A 22181-nucleotide genomic window follows, 5' to 3' on the forward strand; every position below is an offset into this window, starting at 1 on the left:
GCTAAGTACTGGGGTGCGGGTGTGGGTGTATATTTCTTTTTCCCTACCCAAAGTGTATGAAAGAGGCTCCTGTTTCACTTCAAAAACAGATAAACATAGAATCACCAAGTGTCAATATTAGATGATTCTAAATGATGGTGATATAACAGTGCCAGTCAAAGTGATGAGTTCATTAGGGAGAAAGGAAATAAATCAGTTAATATTCCTAACATTTGTGGTCATGCTTCATACAGAAAAAAATACGAATACAAAAATATGAATACAACAGGCAACAATTATATTAGGTACAACAGTACCTAGGCCACATTATGCTAATCAAACAGTAAAATAATGATAAAGTATATACCTTTTCTGCTTTCTAACAGGTTAATGCATCTGAATCAAAGATAACAAATTTAATTTATCTGAAGCACACCCTGGAACTTGTAGAACCTTTGAAGGTATTCTGTCCTGAAGCATTATGTTAAATGTCAGCTACGGTTATCATTTGGCCCTATGAGTCTTAAAACCAAGTCCTCCTGCAGTGGGAACCAGGCCCTTTACCATCTGTGCCACTGTGTTAGTTTGCCAGAGAAGGGAACCAGTTGCTTGCCATCTATTGTGCTTCACCACCTCAGATGGCCAGAGGGTGGTATTATTGCATCTCAACTAGGCATCCAGTAACAAAGGGCTATTATTTCACCTAGTGCTGGAAAGCTGCTGCCTGGCATTATTCCTCGGTCTGAACAATTGATTACTTAGGCTGCCTGCCCCTGTATAATTTACCTGATCACTTCCTGCTCATCTCCAGAACGCTGGCCTGACAATTGTATGCTTTAAAAAGACAGCTACAACATAGATGAAAGCATATTAGGAGTAAGCATGGCTAGTCATTGTCTAGAGCTCATATTGGAGCCTACTCTGTGCTAGAAATCTATGCTCAGATATCCAGCAAAGCTCTTGTGAGGAGGCTTTTATCCCTTTCACCCCCATGATTACCTTGTGCCATCAGAGGCCTTCTATGATACAAGGTATTTTGCAAAGGAAATCGCTCACAACTTTGATCCCACTTTTGAAAGGATACAAATGCAGAATGTATCCAGGGAGTAATTTTATCAGTACTTTATTACTTAGATGTCTTTCAGTTGTGAGCTGAGGATGTGGATAGGATTATTGGAGCAGTTTGATCCATGCTCTGTATATATGACCATTATCTATCATGGTCAACTACATTTTGTCTGGAAGAAAAGGCTACCTGGGTTGTGGAAGTAATTAATGCACCTTGAGAGCGGGGGTGGCCGTAGCACTCTCTCTCTGCTCCCGTGTTTTTAATGGGTGAAATCCAATATGTCCATTTGTCAGTGAAATGGACGCCATTGTAGAACAGTCCCTCCCCACCCCCCCCGCCATTCAACCCTCTGCACACACCCAAAATCTGTTCCAGAAGATAGAAGGACCTCTCTTGGGAGTGTGTGGAAGAGAGAAAGGGGTAGTCTCATCATGCAAATGGAAGTCTACTTGTGAGACATTAGTTATCACCTAATGAGCCAGTTAGGGTTAAACCACAGAGCCTAGGACTTGCTGATCAGAAGGTCAGTGGTTCGAATCCCTGCGATGGGGTGAGCTCCCGTTTATTTTAAATAAACTGATTAGAATTCAAAAGCAATAAAATTCTATCTTGCACAAGATTGTTCTTAATATTTATGGCATTTCCTGGAATGTGAGCCAAGTTCATACAATAATCAGCCAAGAGGTTAAAACACTAATGTTTAGATTTTTATTTTAAATTGACTCTTATACCGTACTTACAAGTACAGAAAATATCTTGTTCTATGTAATTATCTAATATTGACAGATTTTATTAGCTGTTTTTTCCAGTTAAACCTAAATGAATGAAAGGGTATTGAATCCATTAACATTTCTGTACACTTGAATATATCAGTTTTTCATGTTGATTTTAACAGGATGCTTTAAAAAGCTATAAAACACCATTGTTAAAGGCTTACTATAGTTCTTTGGAAGACAACAGGTACTGTTTTATTTTTAAAAACATCTTTGACACTGATGTTATTATTTCTTGCACCCTGTTTTTGTAAAATGTGCATTTTATTTTCTCTAGTAGAGTAGGGAAGGTATTCAAGACCCTTTCAGATTGCTCCTCTTCCCATTGGAAGATAGGGCCAGCTTGCAAGTTGACTCTATTGAAGGAGTGGCTGACTGGAAGAGCAGGAAACTTGTTGAAAGACAGAAAATAACCAACTTGATTAGTTAGAAACAAAGCATACCATGAAAAAGAATACTTGGGTGAAAAACTAGCGCTCACATTGAAGAAGAAAAAAACATGCTATTGATTTCAATAAAATTGCCAGTAAACAAATAATTCTGACCAAGAAAATTATTGTTCACATCTAAGCTATATTTAGGAAACCCATGCAAAGTATCTAACATGTGATCGTGCAGCATTAGATATGAAGATGTTATTAGGGTTTTGAAAATATCCAAATTCAGCATGAAGAGTGGACTTCTACTCATGTAGTAGGCCTTTACAGTGGTGCCCCACAAGACGAACGCCTCGCAAGACGAAAACCCGCTAGACGAAAGGGTTTTCCGTTTTGGAGGCGCTTTGTAAAACGAATTCCCCTATGGGGTTGCTTCGCAAAACGAAAAAAATCTTGCATCCCCCCGCGGGTTTTTTCCGCTTTTTCCGCCCTTTTCTTAAGCCGCTAAGCCACTTAACAGCTGATCGCTGGAAGCCGCTTGACAGCTGTAGCGCTAATCCGCTAAGCTGTCAATGGGCTTGCTTCGCAAGACGAAAAAACCGCTATACGAAAAGCCTCACGGAACAGATTAATTTCGTCTTGCGAGGCACCACTGTACCTTCCTCTCCATCAACCCGCCAGAGCAAATTTTGAGTGTGCGCAGGGGGCTGCAGGGGAAAGGAGAGGAAGGCAAAGTTTTGCTGTTTTGCTGTGCAAGTGAAAGTCCAATCCACTTAGGCACAGACAACTTTGGTTACAACCCAGTGAATATGAAGTACAGAGGTTTTGGATTTGAATATTTTAATTACATTATTTTTAGATAAATACAGCATTTGTAAAATATGACATAGACATTGCCCCAATTTTATATATTTCTAGGTTTGGAGTCATACTTGAAAAGATTAAAACTGTCATTAATGATGATACAAGATACACAAAAGGATGCTTGAATATGAGAACACAGAAATGCTATGCAGTGAAGCCTAATATAAATGAATTTCTTGATATAGCACGAAGAACATACACTGAGATTGTGGATGATATTGCAGGTACTTCACTGTTTAGGTATTTAATTTTGGGTACTTTAAATATATATACCTTTCCTGCAATATTATAGCCCGTACTTGTTTGCATAATAGTACTTCCGTCAATATTTTTGTGATAGCTATGATGAACCTTACTGTGTTACATTATAAAATGTTTTTGTTTTACATCTTGCTATGAAGGAATGATAGCACAGCTTGCAGAAAAATACAACCTTCCTTTGAAAACAAGCTTCAGTTCTGCACGAGGGTTTTTTATTCAGATGAGTGCTGACTGTGCAGCAATACACAATGGTCAACTTCCTTCAGAATTTACCAAGGTACACATTTTGGAGCTGTTGGGTCATTATAGTTAGTGAATTTACTTCAAGATTTGATGGCTGTAGAATGCACCCTTATTTACACATCTAACATGCCAACCTTGCTGCCTCAATTAATACTGGATAAAAAAGGTAAAGGTACCCCTGCCCGTACGGGCCAGTCTTGACAGACTCTGGGGTTGTGCGCCCATCTCACTTAAGAGGCCAGGGGCCAGCGCTGTCCGGAGACACTTCCGGGTCACATGGCCAGTGTGACATCGCTGCTCTGGTGAGCCAGAGCTGCACAAGGAAACGCCGTTTACCTTCCCGCTGGTAAGCGGTCCCTATTTATCTACTTGCACCCAGAGGTGCTTTCGAACTGCTAGGTTGGCAGGCGCTGGGACCGAGCAGCGGGAGCGCACCCCGCAGCAGGGATTCGAACCGCCGACCTTTCGATCAGCAAGTCCTAGGCGCTGAGGCTTTAACCCACAGCGCCACCTGTGATAAATGGCAGCAATTTTTCCCTTTGTCCAGCCAAGATCCAGCTTCAGATGCACTACTACTTACTTCTGTGCTTCAGGCCATCTCTTCTCTGATGTTGAGGCTATCAGTTCTGATGTGCAGATCACTGATTTTGTAACTCTTCTCTATCCCCCTTTTGGGGCTAGCCCAGTGTTTACCATGCTGCTGTCCTAAGAACTGCTCCTCACCACTATCCAGCCAGTCACGGTACTAGTCTCCATGCTGAAGTTACTGTCAAGATAATTCATGGGGGTTGTTGCTATTTTTAGCACTAGAAATACCGGTACTAGGTTGTCACACTCCCTGTTCTCATTTTCACTCTCAGCAAGGTGGTAAGATTAAAGTGTCTTAATATTTAAGCTTTAAACTGGGACTCGTAAAGGTAAAGGTACCCCAGTCGCAAACGACTCTGAGGTTGCAGCGCTCATCTCGCTTTACAGGCTGAGGGAGCCGGCGTTTGTCTGCTTCCGCACACAGTTTTTCCAGGTCATGTGGCCAGCATGACTAAGCCACTTCTGGCGAAGCCAGAGCAGCGCACGGAAACACCGCCTTCCCGCTGGAGCGGTACCTATTTATCTACTTGCACTGCGTGCATTCAAACTGCTAGGTTGGCAGGAGCTGGGACTGAACAACCGGAGCTCACCCTGTCGCAGGGCCTCGAACCACCAACCTTCTGATGCTGTTTTGGGGCATCACACTTATTAGAAGAAGCAAGTGAACCACTGGTGGGATAGCTGGTTCGAGAGGCACCTATGCTCTATCCTAACCCCTTCCCTCCAGCCATCAGTATTAAGAAGACAAGGCTGCACTCTTTGTGGTATTGAGAACCAAGTGAAATCAGTGTGAAAATGTAATTAATACGATTAAGTGAAGTCATGCTGATTTCAACTAATGCAGTCTGGATCTAGCCTGTTATAAATAATATTCTTTCTATAATATCTGTAAATATTCATTAACTACCCTAACTTGCAATGTTACAGAAATGAAAATAAGGATTTTCTTGTATATATTCTAGGGGTTTGTATTGAGGTAATTCTATGAAGAGTCTTACATTTCTGAATTGAATTGTTCCATTAAAAACAAGGCATCTTGAGTGGCTCAAGGACTCCCCAAATATCCAAGTGACTCTGTGGTCTCATGTCCAAAAAATGCTCAGCCGTTTCTCCCTTTCCCCAAGAAACTAAGCTTGGGAAAATAGGTCTAGATTTTAATCACAAGTATTTTCTCAGGGTACTCCTAAGTGCAGTGATTTGCAGGAGGGATTGGAATTTGTTTTTCACGTCAAGTTAATCGAAATCCTGGAGATTTATAGTATTTATTCTATTTCCCCACCATCTCCAAGACAATGGAGACATCTCTATTGCATCCCTAAAAATCTGTGGGTATAGAAGCCCATCCCTGCCAGTGGCCCTTCCTTGCTGGAATGATGCCACTTGCTCCCACCCCCCCATCTTTTTTCCATCCTGCATCCCCTACACAAGTCAATAAAGAAATATATCTTTGGACAAGAAGCTATATTTACAGAAATCTGTGGTGGCACAGAATTCCAACCCCAACAACATTTGGTGAAGATTCTTCTCTGTATGCTGTATTCATTTTCTCTTCAGTAGTCTGTCATGTAAATGCTTATGACCAAAGAGTGTGTTTATAATCTGAACACAAATTTCTTCATTTTAAAGCCTAGAAAAGTTTATAATCTTACAGTGGGTTAGCTTGTGCTACCTCAATTTAAACACATACAAAAGCACTTGCTATTTTAATAAACATTTATGGGGTAGTGTACATTATCCAGTGATAAAATAATTGCACACTAATTATTTTCAATTTATGTTTCTGCTTTATTACTATTGCTTTTCTCTTTTTTAAAAAATAATGAAGGCAGTTTACTCTCATGTTTTTCAAATTGCTCTTGCTTTGTTTTCTGGGAGTAGTTATTTATGCTTATCTAGCATCTCTTTTTGAAATTTCCCTACAGATTACTAAAATGAAAAATGTGTATAGCTTTACTTCACAAGACTTAATGAAAATGAATGAAAGATGCCAAGAGTCTTTGAGAGAAATTTATCACATGACATACTTGTAAGAATACTTCAAACATTTTTATTTGATATTGTGCCCAATTAACATTTGGATATGAGCTTTTAAATCTCTTTTTGTGGGTAGTGATTTTAAACTAGGAATTTTCACTCAAACTTGGAATTTTCACCCAGTTTCAGGTCTTAGATTCAAGCTTGCAACTTTCTTAAAGCAAGTTGTGCAATTCCTTACTGTCTTCCATGTTTTCCTCCTTTGACACTCCAGTCATACAAAGGGCTAACCATCTCCCTGGACAGTTCGTTGCTTCTAATAAAATAATATTTTATTGATTTCCTTGATTTTTTATTTTATTTTTTTGCATCCCTTATTGTCTGCTTCCACTTACTTCACCAGACTTGGTGTTCCTTTTTGTTCTCCTTATTTGGGCAAGACTTACACTTATTGAAAGAAGCCTTCTAGCTTCTAATAGCTTTCTTTATTTGGGTCATTAAACACACTGGCATCCTCTTGGCCTTGGTGAAACTAGTCCTGATCTGCAATATACATTCTAGATCAGTGTTTCCCAACCTTTTTTGGGCAAAGGCACACTTGTTTCATGAAAAAAATATCGAGGCACACCACCATTACAGCCCCGTGACGTCAGCGCGCAGCGTAACGCCGGGAGGGACGCACGAAAGTGTAAGTTTCAATTTTTTCCCCTCCCCCTTGCCTTCCTTCTGTGCCAACCGCCAAAAAGCCAAGAAAAAAGCCAAGACTTTAGGGCAGCAGGTCGACACGGAAGAAGCTCCTACCTAAGGACAGGTGCGACGGCCGTGTCCTCTTCTGCCACACTTGGCAGCCCTGCCTCACGGTCGTGACTCCCACCCTGATTTCTCCCCGCAGTCTGTCCCCCGACCTCTTCTGAAGGCTGGGGGGGGGGACAAGGGCTTTTCTTCCGACCCCCAGCATTTTAAAAAACCCCGGGACAGCGGAGGACTTCTCCGCTGTCTGGGGCAATCTTAAAATGCTGGCGGGCGGCATTTTAAAATCGCCCGGGACAGCGGAGGACTTCTCCGCTGTCCGGGGCGATTTAAAAGCCCCTGGGAAGGCAGGCAGGGGGGACAAAGATTTTCGCCCCCCGCCCGCCTTCAGAAGAGGTCCTGGACCTCTTCTGAAGGCGGGCGGGGGCGAAAGCCTTTGCTCCCCCCTGCCTGCCTTCCCGGGAGAGCGGAGAAAGGCAGCGCGTTTCTCCGCTGTCCTGGACGGCTTTTGAAGGCAGGCTTTTGAAAGCCGTCCGGGACAGCGGAGAAACGCAGCGCGTCCTTGCCGCTGCCCCCCGACTTGGCTGGAAGGCTGGCGGGGGGAGAAGCCTGCTCCTTTCCGTCGCCAGCCCCGCAAACTCGGGGGACAGCGGGAGAGGCGCAGCGCGCCATCCCGCTGTCCCCCGACTTGGCTGGAAGGCTGGCGGGGGGAGAAGCCTGCTCCTCCCCGTCGCCAGCCCCGCAAACTCGGGGGACAGTGGGAGAGGCGCAGCGCGCCATCCCGCTGTCCCCCGACTTGGCTGGAAGGCTGGCGGGGGGAGAAGCCTGCTCCTTCCCGTCGCCAGCCCCGCAAACTCGGGGGACAGCGGGAGAGGCGCAGCGCGCCATCCCGCTGTCCCCCGACTTGGCTGGAAGGCTGGCGGGGGGAGAAGCCTGCTCCTTCCCGTCGCCAGCTCCGCAAACTCGGGGGACAGCGGGAGAGGCGCAGCGCGCCATCCCGCTGTCCCCCGACTTGGCTGGAAGGCTGGCGGGGGGAGAAGCCTGCTCCTCCCCATCGCCAGCCCCACAAACTCGGGGGACAGCGGGAGAGGCGCAGCGCGCCATCCCGCTGTCCCCCGACTTGGCTGGAAGGCTGGCGGGGGGAGAAGCCTGCTCCTCCCCATCGCCAGCCCCGCAAACTCGGGGGACAGCGGGAGAGGCGCAGCGCGCCATCCCGCTGTCCCCCGACTTGGCTGGAAGGCTGGCGGGGGGAGAAGCCTGCTCCTCCCCATCGCCAGCCCTGCAAACTTGGGGGACAGCGGGAGAGGCGCAGCGCGCCATCCCGCTGTCTCCCGACATGGTTTGGAGGCTGGCGGGGGGGAGAAGCCTGCTCCTCCCCATCGCCAGCCACGCAAACTCGGGGGACAGCGGGAGAGGCGCAGCGCGCCATCCCGCTGTCCCCCGACTTGGCTGGAAGGCTGGCGGGGGGAGAAGCCTGCTCCTCCCCATCGCCAGCCCTGCAAACTTGGGGGACAGCGGGAGAGGCGCAGCGCGCCATCCCGCTGTCTCCCGACATGGTTTGGAGGCTGGCGGAGGGCTTCCTCCTCCCCCAGCCCCGCAAGCTCCCAGAGCGATGCCAAAGCTGCGCGCAGCTTCGGCATGGCTCTGGGTCCCGTTCTGGGGGAGGGGGAAGCTCGGGCTTCCCCCGCCCCAGCCCCACGCCTGGCGGTGGGGGAATAAATTTTCCCCCCTTTATTCCCCCCCCCCCCCGCCAATTTTTCCCGCGGCACACCAGGCAAAGTCTCGCGGCACAGTAGTGTGCCGCGGAACACTGGTTGGGAAACACTGTTCTAGATGACCTTCTGTTATTGTGGTTTTGATTAACCCCCAAGCATTATGGAGAAATTTGAAGCTCCTGAATTTCCCTTTCATTTTTTAAAAAATGAACCCTGTATTTTTGAGATGTTCACTCTTTCGAAGAAAACTGTGACTGTGCTGAACTTGCTTGGCAGTTGTCCACTTCCATATAAGTAGACAATTATACATTTAGTTGTATTTGATTTATTCTTAGTTGTATTGGAATACAGTTGCTATTTTAGACTAAAAGCTCAACATTTTTATTAAATATTTTGTCTATTGCTTTGAGGAATAAAATAAACTGTGCTATTATGTGCTTTCAGGATAGTGTGTAAATTACTGAGTGAAATTTATGAACACATTCATTGCCTGTACAAACTCTCTGATGCAGTGTCTATGCTGGATATGTTGCAGTCATTTGCCCACGCCTGTACGCTTTCTGACTATGGTGAGTAGCTTTGTTATTTAGAAAAGCTTTTACTAAAACTTGCGGTTTACCTCCCCTGTCCCCACACTGTGAATTAGTCAAATAATAGTGCTGACATAATGTAATTGGCAGATTCAAAGATTGCCTGCATCAACATGTCCTTCAATTGTTTCGTATGCGTCTTTTAAATAGAAGCAAATAGCGAGTACACGTATACAGGACAAGCAAAATATAGCAAAAATCAAATATTATTTAAGGAAACAATCCCCTGAACTTTGTTGCGTTAAAGTTACAGTTTTCAAAAAGTTACTTCTTTATATTATTCCTATCAGTGGAACTATTCTTAGGCTCAGACCCAGCACAATAGTCAGCTAGGTTAGGTGCTGCACCACCACTCACAACTCTGTCAGGCACTGGGCTGTTTCAGTGCTAGGTGGGTGGTGCCACCACTTTTGAATGGGAGCTAAGGTTGGCTCCTATCCACAGTGGCCACCAACCATGTTTGTTTACCCATTGGTGACACTTTGCTGACAGCTGCCTCCTTGGACTGCAGTCTTACCCAATCACCTAGCAGTAAGCCGCATTTAAATTACTGGGACTTCTGAGTAAATGTATGTAGAATTATATTGTTAAGACATGAGGATTACAGTTTTACTCAATTTATTCACCTATTTCGTTCAGAATTTATTGATTACTAGATTTCTCATAAACTAACATGTAACAAGAACAAGACTTAACCAAAGTAGGATTGCGATATACTTGTTAATAACAGCAAAACATTTAAATATTATCCATTTTTTCTTAGTACGTCCTGAGTTTACTGACACATTAGCAATAAAGGAAGGATGGCACCCTGTTCTTGAAAAAATATCTTTTGAGAAACCTGTTGCCAACAATACTTACATCACAGAGGGAAGTAATTTTATCATAATTACAGGACCAAATATGAGTGGAAAGTCAACTTACCTAAAACAGATAGCCCTTTCTCAGATTATGGCACAAATTGGTAAGCAGTTATTTGAACTTTCATTGTTTCTCTTATCCAATGATTTTAGTAAACCAATGTGTTACACTTTCCTTTCCCTTTAAGTTCAGCAGCCTTGATTCCTTCAGAGTTCCAAGTCTGTCTTAGTTTTAGAGGAGACCTGGTGAGGTTACTATCCTTACAGGAGGTCTCAGCAATTTCTCATAATCAGGAACTTAAGTTTCAAATAATATTGTTTAGTTATCTTGTTTAATCAATTCTGATACAGTCTCCCCATCCCCACCACTCTACAAATCTGTTCCATCACTCACAGTCTCTACCTGAGTTCTCTTCCTTTCCCCAGCCCAGAATACTTATTTCTTCTCTTTTGTTTAGGTTTCATTACCCAGGCTGTGCAGTTTCCCATTATATGAATGCACCCCTTCTCCCTGTTTGAGTATCTATTGATAAGGGTGAGGCCCATACTGTCATCACCACACAAGACAATTTCTGGCCAGAGAAGGCTGAAGACAGGAGTCATCTGATAACACAGCCTTACAAAGTTATTATTTAGAAGAGAGAACCTTATCATTTCCTACTATTTTAAGAATTTCACATGGCTAACATTAAACTGCAACATTACTGCCAACTTCTCCTCACATTAATTTGTCCTTCTCTTTAATTTGCAGGATCTTTTGTCCCAGCAGAATATTCTTCATTTAGGATTGCTGAGCAAATATTTACTAGAATAGGTATGGATGATGATATAGAAACAAATTCATCAACATTCATGAAGGAGATGAAAGAGGTATTCAGATGAGCTTAGTGTTTCTTTTATGAGTGGCCTTGATTAATATTTAATTGGCCCACAGGTTTGTACATTTTGCTTACATATAAATATTCAAGGACCTCTGCTTCTGTTTTTCTCCTTACAGGGCAAAGATTAGACTAATAGGCTGCACATACCCAATGTTTTCATTTTCTTCTTCCTCAGCACACCAGTCCCTTTCCCATGCAAACACCTCCACCAACATACACATGCCACCTTGTAAGCTACCATTTAAATTCCCCAGACTGTGCATTCTTGTTGCAAAATAATAATGGCTAGGATCCATCAGAATTCTGGAGGGGAATCAAAGGGACTTCTACTCATACAAGGGGATATTCCATTTTCCAGTTCCCCACTCCAGCTATGAGCAATTGAACCACATCTCCTGCCATTTCTGAGGGGACTGGAAGAGGAGACAGGGAACGCCCATTCAGAAAGTGGATCTCTTTCTGTAGTGGTTCAGCTTCTATGCTGAATATTGTGCCAAACCATATATTGCCTTTTACATTGACTTGTGTTACTTTATCTCTCACACTGAAATAACAATTAGATGAAAATATTGCTGCTGCTTCCTTCCTTCCTGTCTCCCATAAGCCCCCAAACCTATCTGTGGCTCTGTCAAAGTGCTGGAGGCTCCCGCCTCTGGTTTGGGGGCCCTTTGGAAGGCAACAAAGGTGGTAGCAGTGGGGGCTCAGATATCGGCCCTGCTCAGCCCACACTTATGCACAAGTAATCAATCAGAGGCATTCAGTTGTTATTAGCACCTCTTTTTGCTGACTGACAGCATCCCTAATGGAGCTGCTACCAGCAAAGAAGTTTGAAAAGGGATGTGTAGCCTTCTGTGTGCATTGAATGTGCATTCAGAACTCTTAGACTGAGCTGTTTGTGTTGATGGATGTTCTGTTTTTATGTGGCAGCTGGTAAAACATTCCTAAAGTAAATTTCCTGACTCTTGTTTTGGGCAGGAAATGAGAATTCTTATTAACAGATTTTATCCTCACATGCTACTGCTAGTAATGAAATTTGATGTCTTTCTCTCTAGATAGCATATATCATACAAAATGCTAATGACAGATCACTTATCATAATTGATGAGCTTGGCAGAGGTACCAGTGCTGAAGAAGGCATTGGCATATGTTACGCAGTCTGTGAATATCTTCTTAATTTGAAGGTATTATTAATATTTTAATCAATAAGTGCATGAAATTTCCCTAACTATTATAAAAGATAGTAATAGTCATTAAGATTTCTCTTTTCCAATAATTTATAGTCTATTTAATTTCTTGTTTCATACTTTAGGCATTTACACTCTTTGCCACTCATTTTTTGGAATTATGTCAAATTGATGCCTTATATCCCAATGTGGAAAACAATTACTTTGAAGTGCAACACGTGAGAAGTAGTTATGGAAGTAGGGAGAAAATTGCTTATACTTATGTTCTTTCTAAAGGACACACGGAGGAAAAAAACTATGGTAATATGCTGTATGGATTGTTATAATTTACAGAAATAAACATATAGAACATTAATATGAAGAGATAAAACAAGAGTACCTAGATACCTGTTCCATTAAACACATGAAAGATGTTGTCTGCATGTGCAGAGGGATTCATTCAGCCACTACTTTCTGTATTTAGAACTATATGGTTTGTGCATCTATTTCACTCAGAAGCTTACTAAGATTTTTATTACCTACTTGTTATTACTGCTGCTGTCATTAGCCTCTCCACTCTGCAAAATGTTCCACTTCTTTTCAGTCTCTTGTATTACTCCACTGTATTTACGGTACTATTCGATATAATATCGTGAAGAAAGAAATGGCGGTATTGGTGTTCCTCTTCTCATTCTCATTATTTAATAATTATTTAGTCTGTCATGGGGGAATATTATATAAATTGAAGAAACCTTGTTGAGCCTTTTGAGAATCAATATGACAGTTGATTCAACATGACAGTTGAACATGGACAGCTATTCTGATTTTGAGTTAACTTTCTGCTAAGCAAATTACCCAGTCAGATAGTAATAAGAAGCATTTTCAAGATTGACATTAAAAGGTTTTTTATTTTTTTTTAAAAAATTAGAAGCTACTGCACATGTAATGACCGCTCCCCGCTTAAAACGGGGGGCGCCCTTTGCGTGGACGCGTGCAGCCCCTAGACCTGGAGCGGCTCCAACAGCATAGGCTAGGCTATGCCATCCCTCAGGTGGGATACCTGGAGGTCTCCGCCTACCTCAGTCAGTTGTCCAATCCCACCTGGGGGAAAGAGTTGCCAAGGAGACCAGGCCAGGTAGGGGAGGGATTACCTGCCCACACAAAGGAGGGAGGATTTTACCTGGGAATTCTCACTTGGCTCCAGAGCTTCTCCCACCCTACCCACCCTCAGTCAATGTCTTATGTTGCAGGTTAATTTTCCTCACATGTTTTGCAAGTTAATTTTCTTCACAGGTATGCGGGCGCTGCTACGTTAAGGTCGCTGTTAAAGGGCCGGAAAGGAATTTCCCTGCATTGGCAGGTTTCGCCTTTCCCGTAGCAAAACGTCACAACTTTGGCAGTATCAGGCCTTGGGCGGAATCCTTTTGTCCATCTTCCTCTTTGCGGCGGCGATACCAGGGTTCCCCGTTAAAGGGGTTTCTGAAGGGAGGCTTTGACCGTACGCCGGAAGGTCGTCATTGCTCTCCCCTGCGGCGGCGGCGTTACGGGGGCGGCTATCTCTGCTTGAACATATGTTCTCCAGAGCCGGCCCATCCCCCCCCCACACACTGGATAACCCTGATGCTCCCTAGGTCCCCGGCTGGGGACTGGGGAGGGAGAACGCCCAATGCCTGAGCCAAGGTCTACCCACATTTGAAATTTAATAAAGTTGTGGCCAATTTAATCCCATAGCACGTTGTCTTGAGTCGTTATTCCACATGACGGGGGGACCGCGCAGGATCTGGGGACTCCGCCTGTCCACGCAATGCTGCTGACCTCTTGGCTGTGGTTGAGTCATGTGAGCATGTGCTCCCTCATCTCATGTTTGGAGTGAATTCTACCCTACATTTCCATGGCTTAGCATTATATTTGTACAATTCCTAACTGTAGTTAGGAATTAGCAGATCCTAATAAAGAGGGTTTTTATCAGTTATCACAGTTAGCATTTAACTATGATAACTGATAAAAACCCTCTTTATTAGGATCTGCAAAGCTGCTTCAAATCTTGTTAAAGAAGAAAATTCTTGTTAGCATTTATGCAGATATAACACTAATCCATGGTTTAAGCTCACGTGGGAAAGGAGATGGGATTTTGGAGGGGAGGATAGGTGGAGGTTACGTGTCATCTTGTGGCCTGCTCTGCTCCTAATCTTTTAGCTTTGGTTAAAAGACCAGGAGCATTACATCATCACTGGTCCTGATAGACTTTTTGATTAAATGTAACATTCTCTACCTCTGACAATTAAAAACAGCTTCATATGTTTTATATTTAGGACTTAAAGCTGCAGAGGTTTCTTCTCTTCCTCCATCAATAATACAGGATGCCAAGGAGATCATAACTCTGATTTCTAGACAAATGTCGGTATGTAGTATTATCTCAAAACATTCTCTGGTGTTAGCTCTTTTTGTTAGGTGCTGATTTTTTGCTTGGAAGTAAATTCTGTAATTTATTTTGCATTGTATATACGGGCAACATAGTGGCAGTTAATGCAGCATACCATCGGAATAAAACAGTGATTTAAAAAAAATTAAAGCAAAAACCATCACGTATAACTCAAATTATCAGCTCAAATTGGCTCATCTGTCTGCATGTTTCACATTTTAACTTTCTTAATTGGAGACCAATTGTTTTTTGTTCATGTTTTTAATAAATGAAAGTTCCAAGTCTAGGCCTCCTTGCTGGTGCAATTGGTCCAACTTCACCGCTGATAGTGCAGCCTCGACATTGGCTTCCAATACATTTGCAAGCCCAATTCAAAGTGTTGGTTTTAATTTACAGTATTATGCAGCTTGGGATCACAAGACCTATCAGAATGCCTCTCCTGACTTGAACAATTTGGTTGTAGTCCCCCATCTGTGCAAAGTTTTCCCCAGCAAGGATTGCTGGGCACCAACACTTTTGGCATCTATCTTATTCCCTATATGTTGAGTTGGTTGTCATGGCTTATTCAATGGTGACATTCTGAGTTTTGCTTTTCTTTTTGGCGGTTGATGTGCTTTTGAAACATTTATGTTAATTAAATGTATAATGTTAATTGTTTATAGCTGAAACTTTTGTAAGTTTAAAATCTGTTGTTAGTCCCCAGTAGATTGTTGGCATTAGGCAACTAAGTAACTAATCAATAGTAAATAAAATGCTAAAAGTCTGGTTTTAATTTGTTCATGTCCTTTTAAATAACAGAAGCAACAAAGAAGCACTCCTGAGACATTAAAGAAGAAGGCTATATATCACTTAGCAAATATGTTAGTTCAAACTGCTCGTAACTCTCGACTGGATCCAGATAGTTTGCGAATATACCTAAAAGGTCTGAAGAAAAAGTATGAGACTGATTGCCTTGCTGCTGAACAAGTACCTACTGAAGACCAGCAATAATTTATACTATAGTCTGAAGCACTAATATAGGTAGAGCCTGAAAATATACATTTTTTTAAAAAAGGCATGATAGTTCTGGAGCATTCTGTCTTTCTGGTTTGCATGCACCAATTTTGCAGCAGCAAAACCAGATACATGAACAGAAACAGTATAATTCTAGAACTTTTAAATTATTATTCTTCATTTCAAAACATTAATTTCCACAGAAATATATTTAAAATAAGTTGTTTATAAAAGCTTTAAAAATATGATTAAATTGTTTTTTATTCTAGATTATTTCATTTGCCATATCTATGATATCCCTTCATATAAGTTTTATTGTTGGAATCTCTAGATGTGTTGGTTTGATAAGCTGACTCCTGGGTTGTTTCTGCTTCTTTATGGTGTTTTCTTGTGCAGTGGACAACGCTGTTATAGTAACTGCAAGTATTTATTGTAATATTGATGGCTGCACTGACATTCTACATCATGTTACTAGTAAAAAAAAAGAATTGAGCACTTTCTTTAATGATCTAGTATTTGACCATACTAAGAGCTCCATCATTCTGCATAGAACAGCTCTTATGCATATATAATCCCATTTCAGCAGAAAAGAGTGATCTGTTCTGTTTTCTCCTGCACTTCATTGTACCTAATGTTGCCTAACAGTGTAGAGCTCCTTTTAAAAACCATCCACTTTAAAGGAATTTGAGGGTATATGTTGAACAGTGCTCCCCCCCCCAAAAAAGTGCCTGTACTCACCAGGAAGCAGGGAGAGGGCCCAGCACATGAGGGAGGGGTGTGGCCTGATGCCAAGACTGAGTGGTGAGGAAGGGTTAGCTGCTTAATGATCCCTCGCCTGCCCACCCACTTACCGGGGCACTGCCTTCCAGGTGAAGAGACTTCCCCTGCCCAGTTTTGGCAGCAAGGCTTCAGTATAGTGTCAGAGCATTGCGCCTCCTTCCCTAAGCAGGGAAAACACTTCCCAGGCTTGGGGAAAGCGGCATGGTGTGTTGACAGGGTCCGAGAGCCCTCCCACCTCTCCCCCCCAAAAAAAGGTAGTAGTACTTCATACTGTTACGTACTGCCAGAAAAAAAGCACTGGTGTTGAGACTGATGTGTGTTGAATGGAGAATACGTATAGATATGGTGTGCATTTACATGAAGGCATGGAAAATGAGCTCAAATTGACAGTATAAACTGGATATTTCATACAGTGGTTTGTCAATATGCATAGTTCCCAAGTGAATTTGGAAGATGTAAATTTATCTGAGGAACTACATTCATTGCCAGTCAATATACATGGTCACTAAGTGAAGACTATGCATAATGTTTGAGTGATATATAATATTCTGTTTGTTCATGTCCATTTTTACACATTCTTCATATCTTCTGCTTACTTCTAATTTCTGGTGTTTGTACAGTACATTCAACATAAATTTCCCAAAACATACATATTGCATTAAATGTTTATTTGTTTTGTTTTGTTTTGAAAACTTCTATCATATTAGATGGCCCTGAGAGGCTCTCAAAGCAATTTGCAAAAGATTCCCACAATATAAATCACATTCAACTCTGGCATCAAGAACAGAAATAACATGGTACCGCTGTGGTGTCAGAATTTTTCAACTTTCATTTCCTGCCCTTCCCTAGTATTGCCTGTCAGCCTCTGTCTACCAGGCAACAGTCTGACTTATGTTCTCTGAAGCCAGAGCATGAGGCTAAGCAGCTAGATCTCACTCAATTTGAGGGGGTAAATCTTCCCTGGGTGGTGGTTGCCAGGCAACAGCTTTCGCTAATGTCCTCTTAGCCAAGGGAGTCCTGTAATATTTTCTGTTCTTTCTTTGTATACCTCCAGAGAGAACTAAAATTCTTTCATTGTCCTGGCATAACCCATCAAACCCATTTTGGGCGGGGGTTGTTCTACCAGGCAGATAAGTGCTGCCTGTAAGTGGGCACGTGGTCTTCTTTGGATGGGGATATGTCTTCTGGTGGGGGTACTATACCAGGAGGGGGATGTGGGTGGTAGTGTGGTCTAAACCACTGGGCCTCTTGAGCTTGCTGATTGGAAGGTCAGCGGTTTGAATCCACGTAATGGGGTGAGCTCCCATTGCTCTGTCCGAGCTTCTGCCAACCCAGCAGATCAAAAGCACACCAGTGCAAGTAGATAAATAGGTACCGCTGCGGTGAGAAGGTAAATGGCATTTCAGTGCACTCTAGCCTTCGTCAGTGTTCTGTTGCACCAGAAGTGATGTAGTCATGCTGGCCACATGACCTTGAAAGCTGTCTGTGGCCACTCTCTTGGCCTGAAGCAAGATGAGTTCTGCACCCCATCGTTTTCTTTCACTGGACTTAACCGTCCAGGGGTCCTTTACCTTTACCTTTTATACCAGAAGAGCCGTTGTGCTATATTACATAAACCCCTCCAGCTTGGTGGATCTGGAGTTTGATTGCACAGTATGTCAATAAATCTAAACAGGATTACACAACCTTTTCTGAATCACAGTAAAATATTTACGCAATGCATCCATTTTAGTCATTATGGATGCAAATGTTTATTACTTGTGTTCTTATAAGTATAGTTTAATTTTGATATTGAAGACAGAGAGATTCTAACAGATGGATTTGACTACATTCTTTTGAACACATTGATTAGATGAGTATTCTCTTCACTTCTATAAACATGAGAAAAGCAATTAAATGTAATATTTACCATTAGCTCCATATTTGTGGTAATTAAATCTACTTGTTACAATTCATTCTTGACAATCATGTGAACATAACATTTGGCAATGCTATTTCCCCTAAGGATAAAAATTGCTTCTTGATTTGATGGACCCTAAATAATACAGTGCATATACCTTTGCCATAAGAAGCGCCCTGCTGGGTCTGATCAAGGGCTTATCTACTTCAGCATCCTGTTCCACTGAATTCCCAAGCAAAATTCATTCATTCAGCAATTTTTACACACCTTTCAGGGCCACAGTGCCCCTGAGAAGCCAACAAGCAGGACAGGTGGACAGAGTTGTTTTCCACTATTACCCAGCAACTGATATTCAGAAGATGTTACCTCTGATCCTGGAGATAGCATAGCAGTCACTGGTACCCTTATTTTCCCACTTGCTAGCATATATTTTTGTGCTTCACTTTTGACCTTAAATTTCAAGGTGACATTTTAAAAGCAATTTTTAAAACAAAGCATTATTAGCCTTTCCAACAGCTCAGGGCTGCTACAGTGATGAGGACAGGGAAGAAATTTCATTGTTTCTGCATTTTAATAGGGTTGTGACCATGAATCAGATGCTTCCTAAATAGATCAAACAAATCCCTGTCTTAAGCAATGACTTGATGGGGCATTATAAGAACAAGGCAATGAAATCTAATAATGCTATCCTTCCAACTGACATTGGAACGTTCTCATTTGCTATTAAGCTGCTGCATGATAGTGAATTGTCTTGTACTACTAACCATAAGTGATTGTGTTATTAGCATGCAGAAGGATGTAAATTGTTTAGGATTATCTTTAAAAGCCCAGAATTTCAATTGGCTCATTATCGGTCTGCTTATTTCATGCTTGCTTCTATTACAGATTAAGAGACTCTAGACAACCTGTTTTTCCCTCCTGCCCCATTTATAAACCAGTATTTAGTTTCCTGGTATAGTGCAGTGTAAATAAATAATGGGTTCAAGCAGAGAAAATGGAAGTGTGAGACCTACATAATAATAATAATAATAATAATAATAATAATAATAATAATAATAATACTGCAGAGAGAGGTTTTCCTGAGTTCCATTTGGCTGTCCCTTAATTATGATAAGGTTAGAAACAGGAAGACAAAACTCCCCCCCTCAAAAATAGAAAATTAATATGGATTTTGGAATTTTTGTTGGCCCTATTAATATGGTATTACCCTAAAATGGATTATGGAGATAAATCCCCCTACAAAATCCCCTAGACCTGTTTGTCTAGAATTTGGTGGAATTAATACACCATGGAAGGAATCCTATTTCATCCACTTGGGCCCAAAGGAGAAAATGTTATGGCCATTTTTAGACTCCAAGTGAATGCAGAACACATCACTTCGTTTTATGTTGAAGACCTTAGAAGCTGGAGAACAGAGCAAAGTGGAGAGTGCACTGAGCAACTCAGAAACAAACCAGAATGTTAAAAAATGCAGTTACAAGGCAAATCTTAGGGCGTGTACACACCCATAATATATAGCTCCTGTCTAGCACTTTGTATTATCCACCACAGTGTCCTAATGAACATGCCTGGTTTAACCAGGGTATAATAATACAGACACTCTTCTGCAATGAGCTTGATTGTATGAAGGCTGCATGTTTCTTGAGAGTTTCATTCAGTATATTGCATTATTACATTTAGTTCTTTCATGTCTCCCAAAATGTGGTCAGCAGTGTCAAAACTGACAGTGACACCTGCCATGTGCTGGGTATATGATTCTAATGTAATGATTGGAATGGTGTGTATAACCCCAGGATGCAAAAATCCACCCATAGGTATTTCATATTTCATACCTACGGGACCGCCTCTGCTGGTATGCCCCACGGAGGACCTTAAAGTCCATATATAGCAACACCCTAGAGGTCCCGGGCCCTAAGGAAGTTACCATAGATTAACCTCAACCAGAGCCAAGGCCTTCTCAACACTGGCTCCGGCCTGGTGGAACACTATCTCATGAGACCAGGGCCCTGTGGGATCTGATTTCTTTCCGCAGGGCCTGTAAGACAGAGTTGTTCCACCTGGCCTTTGGCTTAGAATCAGTTTGATTCCCTCCCCCTCTTTCTTTTTCCTTTCTCCTCCTGTGAAGAGGCTGCATCCTAATGTTTTAATGTTGTATTTTAATCTTTTTTAAAATTGTATTTTAATCAATTTGTTTTTATTATTGGTTGTTAGCCGCCATGAGCCTGGTCTTGGCTGGGGAGGGCGGGGTATAAATAAAAATTTATTTATATAAAGCATTCACAGTTCTCAGTCCCACTGGGAATCTGTACACACAAACTTTCATGTGCACGACTATTCCCTTTAACAGATGGTGTATGTGTACACATACAATGTTTCATGTTTTGCTTCTTTGTCCTAAAAAGGCAGGTGGCACAGCTATCTAAAACATCTGCCACACAACAAAATAGTATTTTGCCCTGAATGCCTAATACTAAAACTTGCAATATATTTTTAACGCTGACTCAAAGAAAAATAAGTTTACTTGCAATACATTTTTTTGTTTCTCAAGTGTGTGGTTAAAAACAAAGTGTAACAGAACGGATTTCTGCATTTCATAGTCATGGATGGAAGCACATAGATACACCCAGGTATAGCACATAAAGAAAACTGGACGTTTTAATGAAATCTGACAATTTGACCTGCTCAGAGCAAGTTGTTGCTTTGTTGCTTAGAATTCTGTTTATCTCTTCAAAAGAAAATTGCCTTGACAAATGCTATCCAGGCGCTTCCTGATTACAGGGATACAATTATCCAAGGGACAAACGATTTCACTACCATCTCCTGTTACAAAAGGATTATATTACTTTTGACAGAGAATCTATTCCATGTACCTTGTGCCCAGTGAGGTCATTAAAAAATTGCAAGGTCACCAAACAATGAAAAATTGACTGTCCCAGTTGCCTTTTTTATATGTTCAAGTAACACAGTATTGTCAGAAGAAATGATAATCAAATTTTAATGTCTTTGTCCTCCAAACATCTTTCAAGGCTGTCTTGCGATGTAAGAGAGGGTCAAAAGCATGTAAAGATGTAACTATGGTTTACTACTTTCATAAAGCCCTGAAAAGAGTACCGGTAATCATTACTCCTAGATACTTACTAAAGGGAGCTAGATTACTGTAAAAGAGGTTCTTTATTACTAGGTTTAGGCCATCATTCCCAAAGTGAATGCTTCCCATCTGCAGCACCCAATCCCCACTGAAAAGCTAAATTGCTCTTGGAAGGGTTAGAAAGTTATGTGAGAAATTAGTGAGTCCCCTGAATGAGCAGATATGTTCTGTTAGAAGAGCAGTTTAAAAACAAAAAAAACCAGGTAATTGATTTTATATATGATTCCAAGTCATAAAGCGGCCAACAAATTTAAGCCCCTCCCTCCGTTGATCAGCTCTCTGAAACTTATTCATTTAGTGGCAGTGAATCCTATGCATACTGACTCAGAAGCAAGTCCCGCTGAGTTCAAAAGGGTTACAGGTATACCGGAATATAGCCACAATATACATTTTGCAAAAACCATGGTATGGATGGCAGAAAGATAAAGAACAGCTTCTTTTAAAATGTGTGGTGGCTATAACCTTGTTTATCTTGCTTATTGGAAAAGTCACCTTTAAGTCATCTTTTCGTCAACTTTAGGAATACAAAATATTACAAAAATCATACTAGATGCAAAAGGCCTTCGGAAATAAACACATTCATCATCATTGCTAAAAATCCAGATTTATCACCTTGCCTGGAGTTTTGTGTTGTTTGAAGAGCAATTCTATTTCACTTTTATTCATCTGCTGGTTTTGGATATAACTAATGTGAAGGGAAAAAGTGTCCTTTTAATCATAGCCCCAAAATTCAACACTTTCTAACGCAAGTTGTGAGATCCAGTTTTCCTCTCCATATGAAAGCCTTCCTGTGGGCTCCATTTCTGGGTTTCTGACTGAGGGTTTCTGGTTCTAGTAGTGGCTCAGCCTGT

At 41.9% G+C, this 22181-nt stretch overlaps 1 protein-coding gene across 4 annotated transcripts in view; it reads left to right on the forward strand.

Annotated features, from left to right (window-relative positions):
- The window catches only part of MSH4 (mutS homolog 4), a 35214-nt gene extending 18283 nt beyond the window's left edge, over positions 1–16931 (forward strand). For 3 of the 4 annotated variants that reach the window (XM_081914622.1, XM_081914624.1, XM_081914623.1), the window contains 12 exons: positions 366–440; positions 1944–2008; positions 3117–3286; positions 3464–3600; positions 6077–6180; positions 9038–9162; positions 9947–10147; positions 10795–10913; positions 11977–12105; positions 12234–12408; positions 14400–14488; positions 15308–16931. In XM_081914622.1, the coding sequence (XP_081770748.1) occupies positions 366–440; positions 1944–2008; positions 3117–3286; positions 3464–3600; positions 6077–6180; positions 9038–9162; positions 9947–10147; positions 10795–10913; positions 11977–12105; positions 12234–12408; positions 14400–14488; positions 15308–15499 (1581 nt within the window). In that variant the 3' untranslated portion in view covers positions 15500–16931. The remainder of the gene's footprint in view (positions 1–365; positions 441–1943; positions 2009–3116; positions 3287–3463; positions 3601–6076; positions 6181–9037; positions 9163–9946; positions 10148–10794; positions 10914–11976; positions 12106–12233; positions 12409–14399; positions 14489–15307) is intronic. The other variant, XM_081914625.1, reaches the window with a different exon arrangement.
- Positions 16932–22181: the final 5250 nt, after the last annotated feature.

Source organism: Podarcis melisellensis (assembly GCF_964234715.1).
Source record: "Podarcis melisellensis genome assembly, chromosome: 6".
Lineage (NCBI taxonomy): Eukaryota > Metazoa > Chordata > Lepidosauria > Squamata > Lacertidae > Podarcis > Podarcis melisellensis.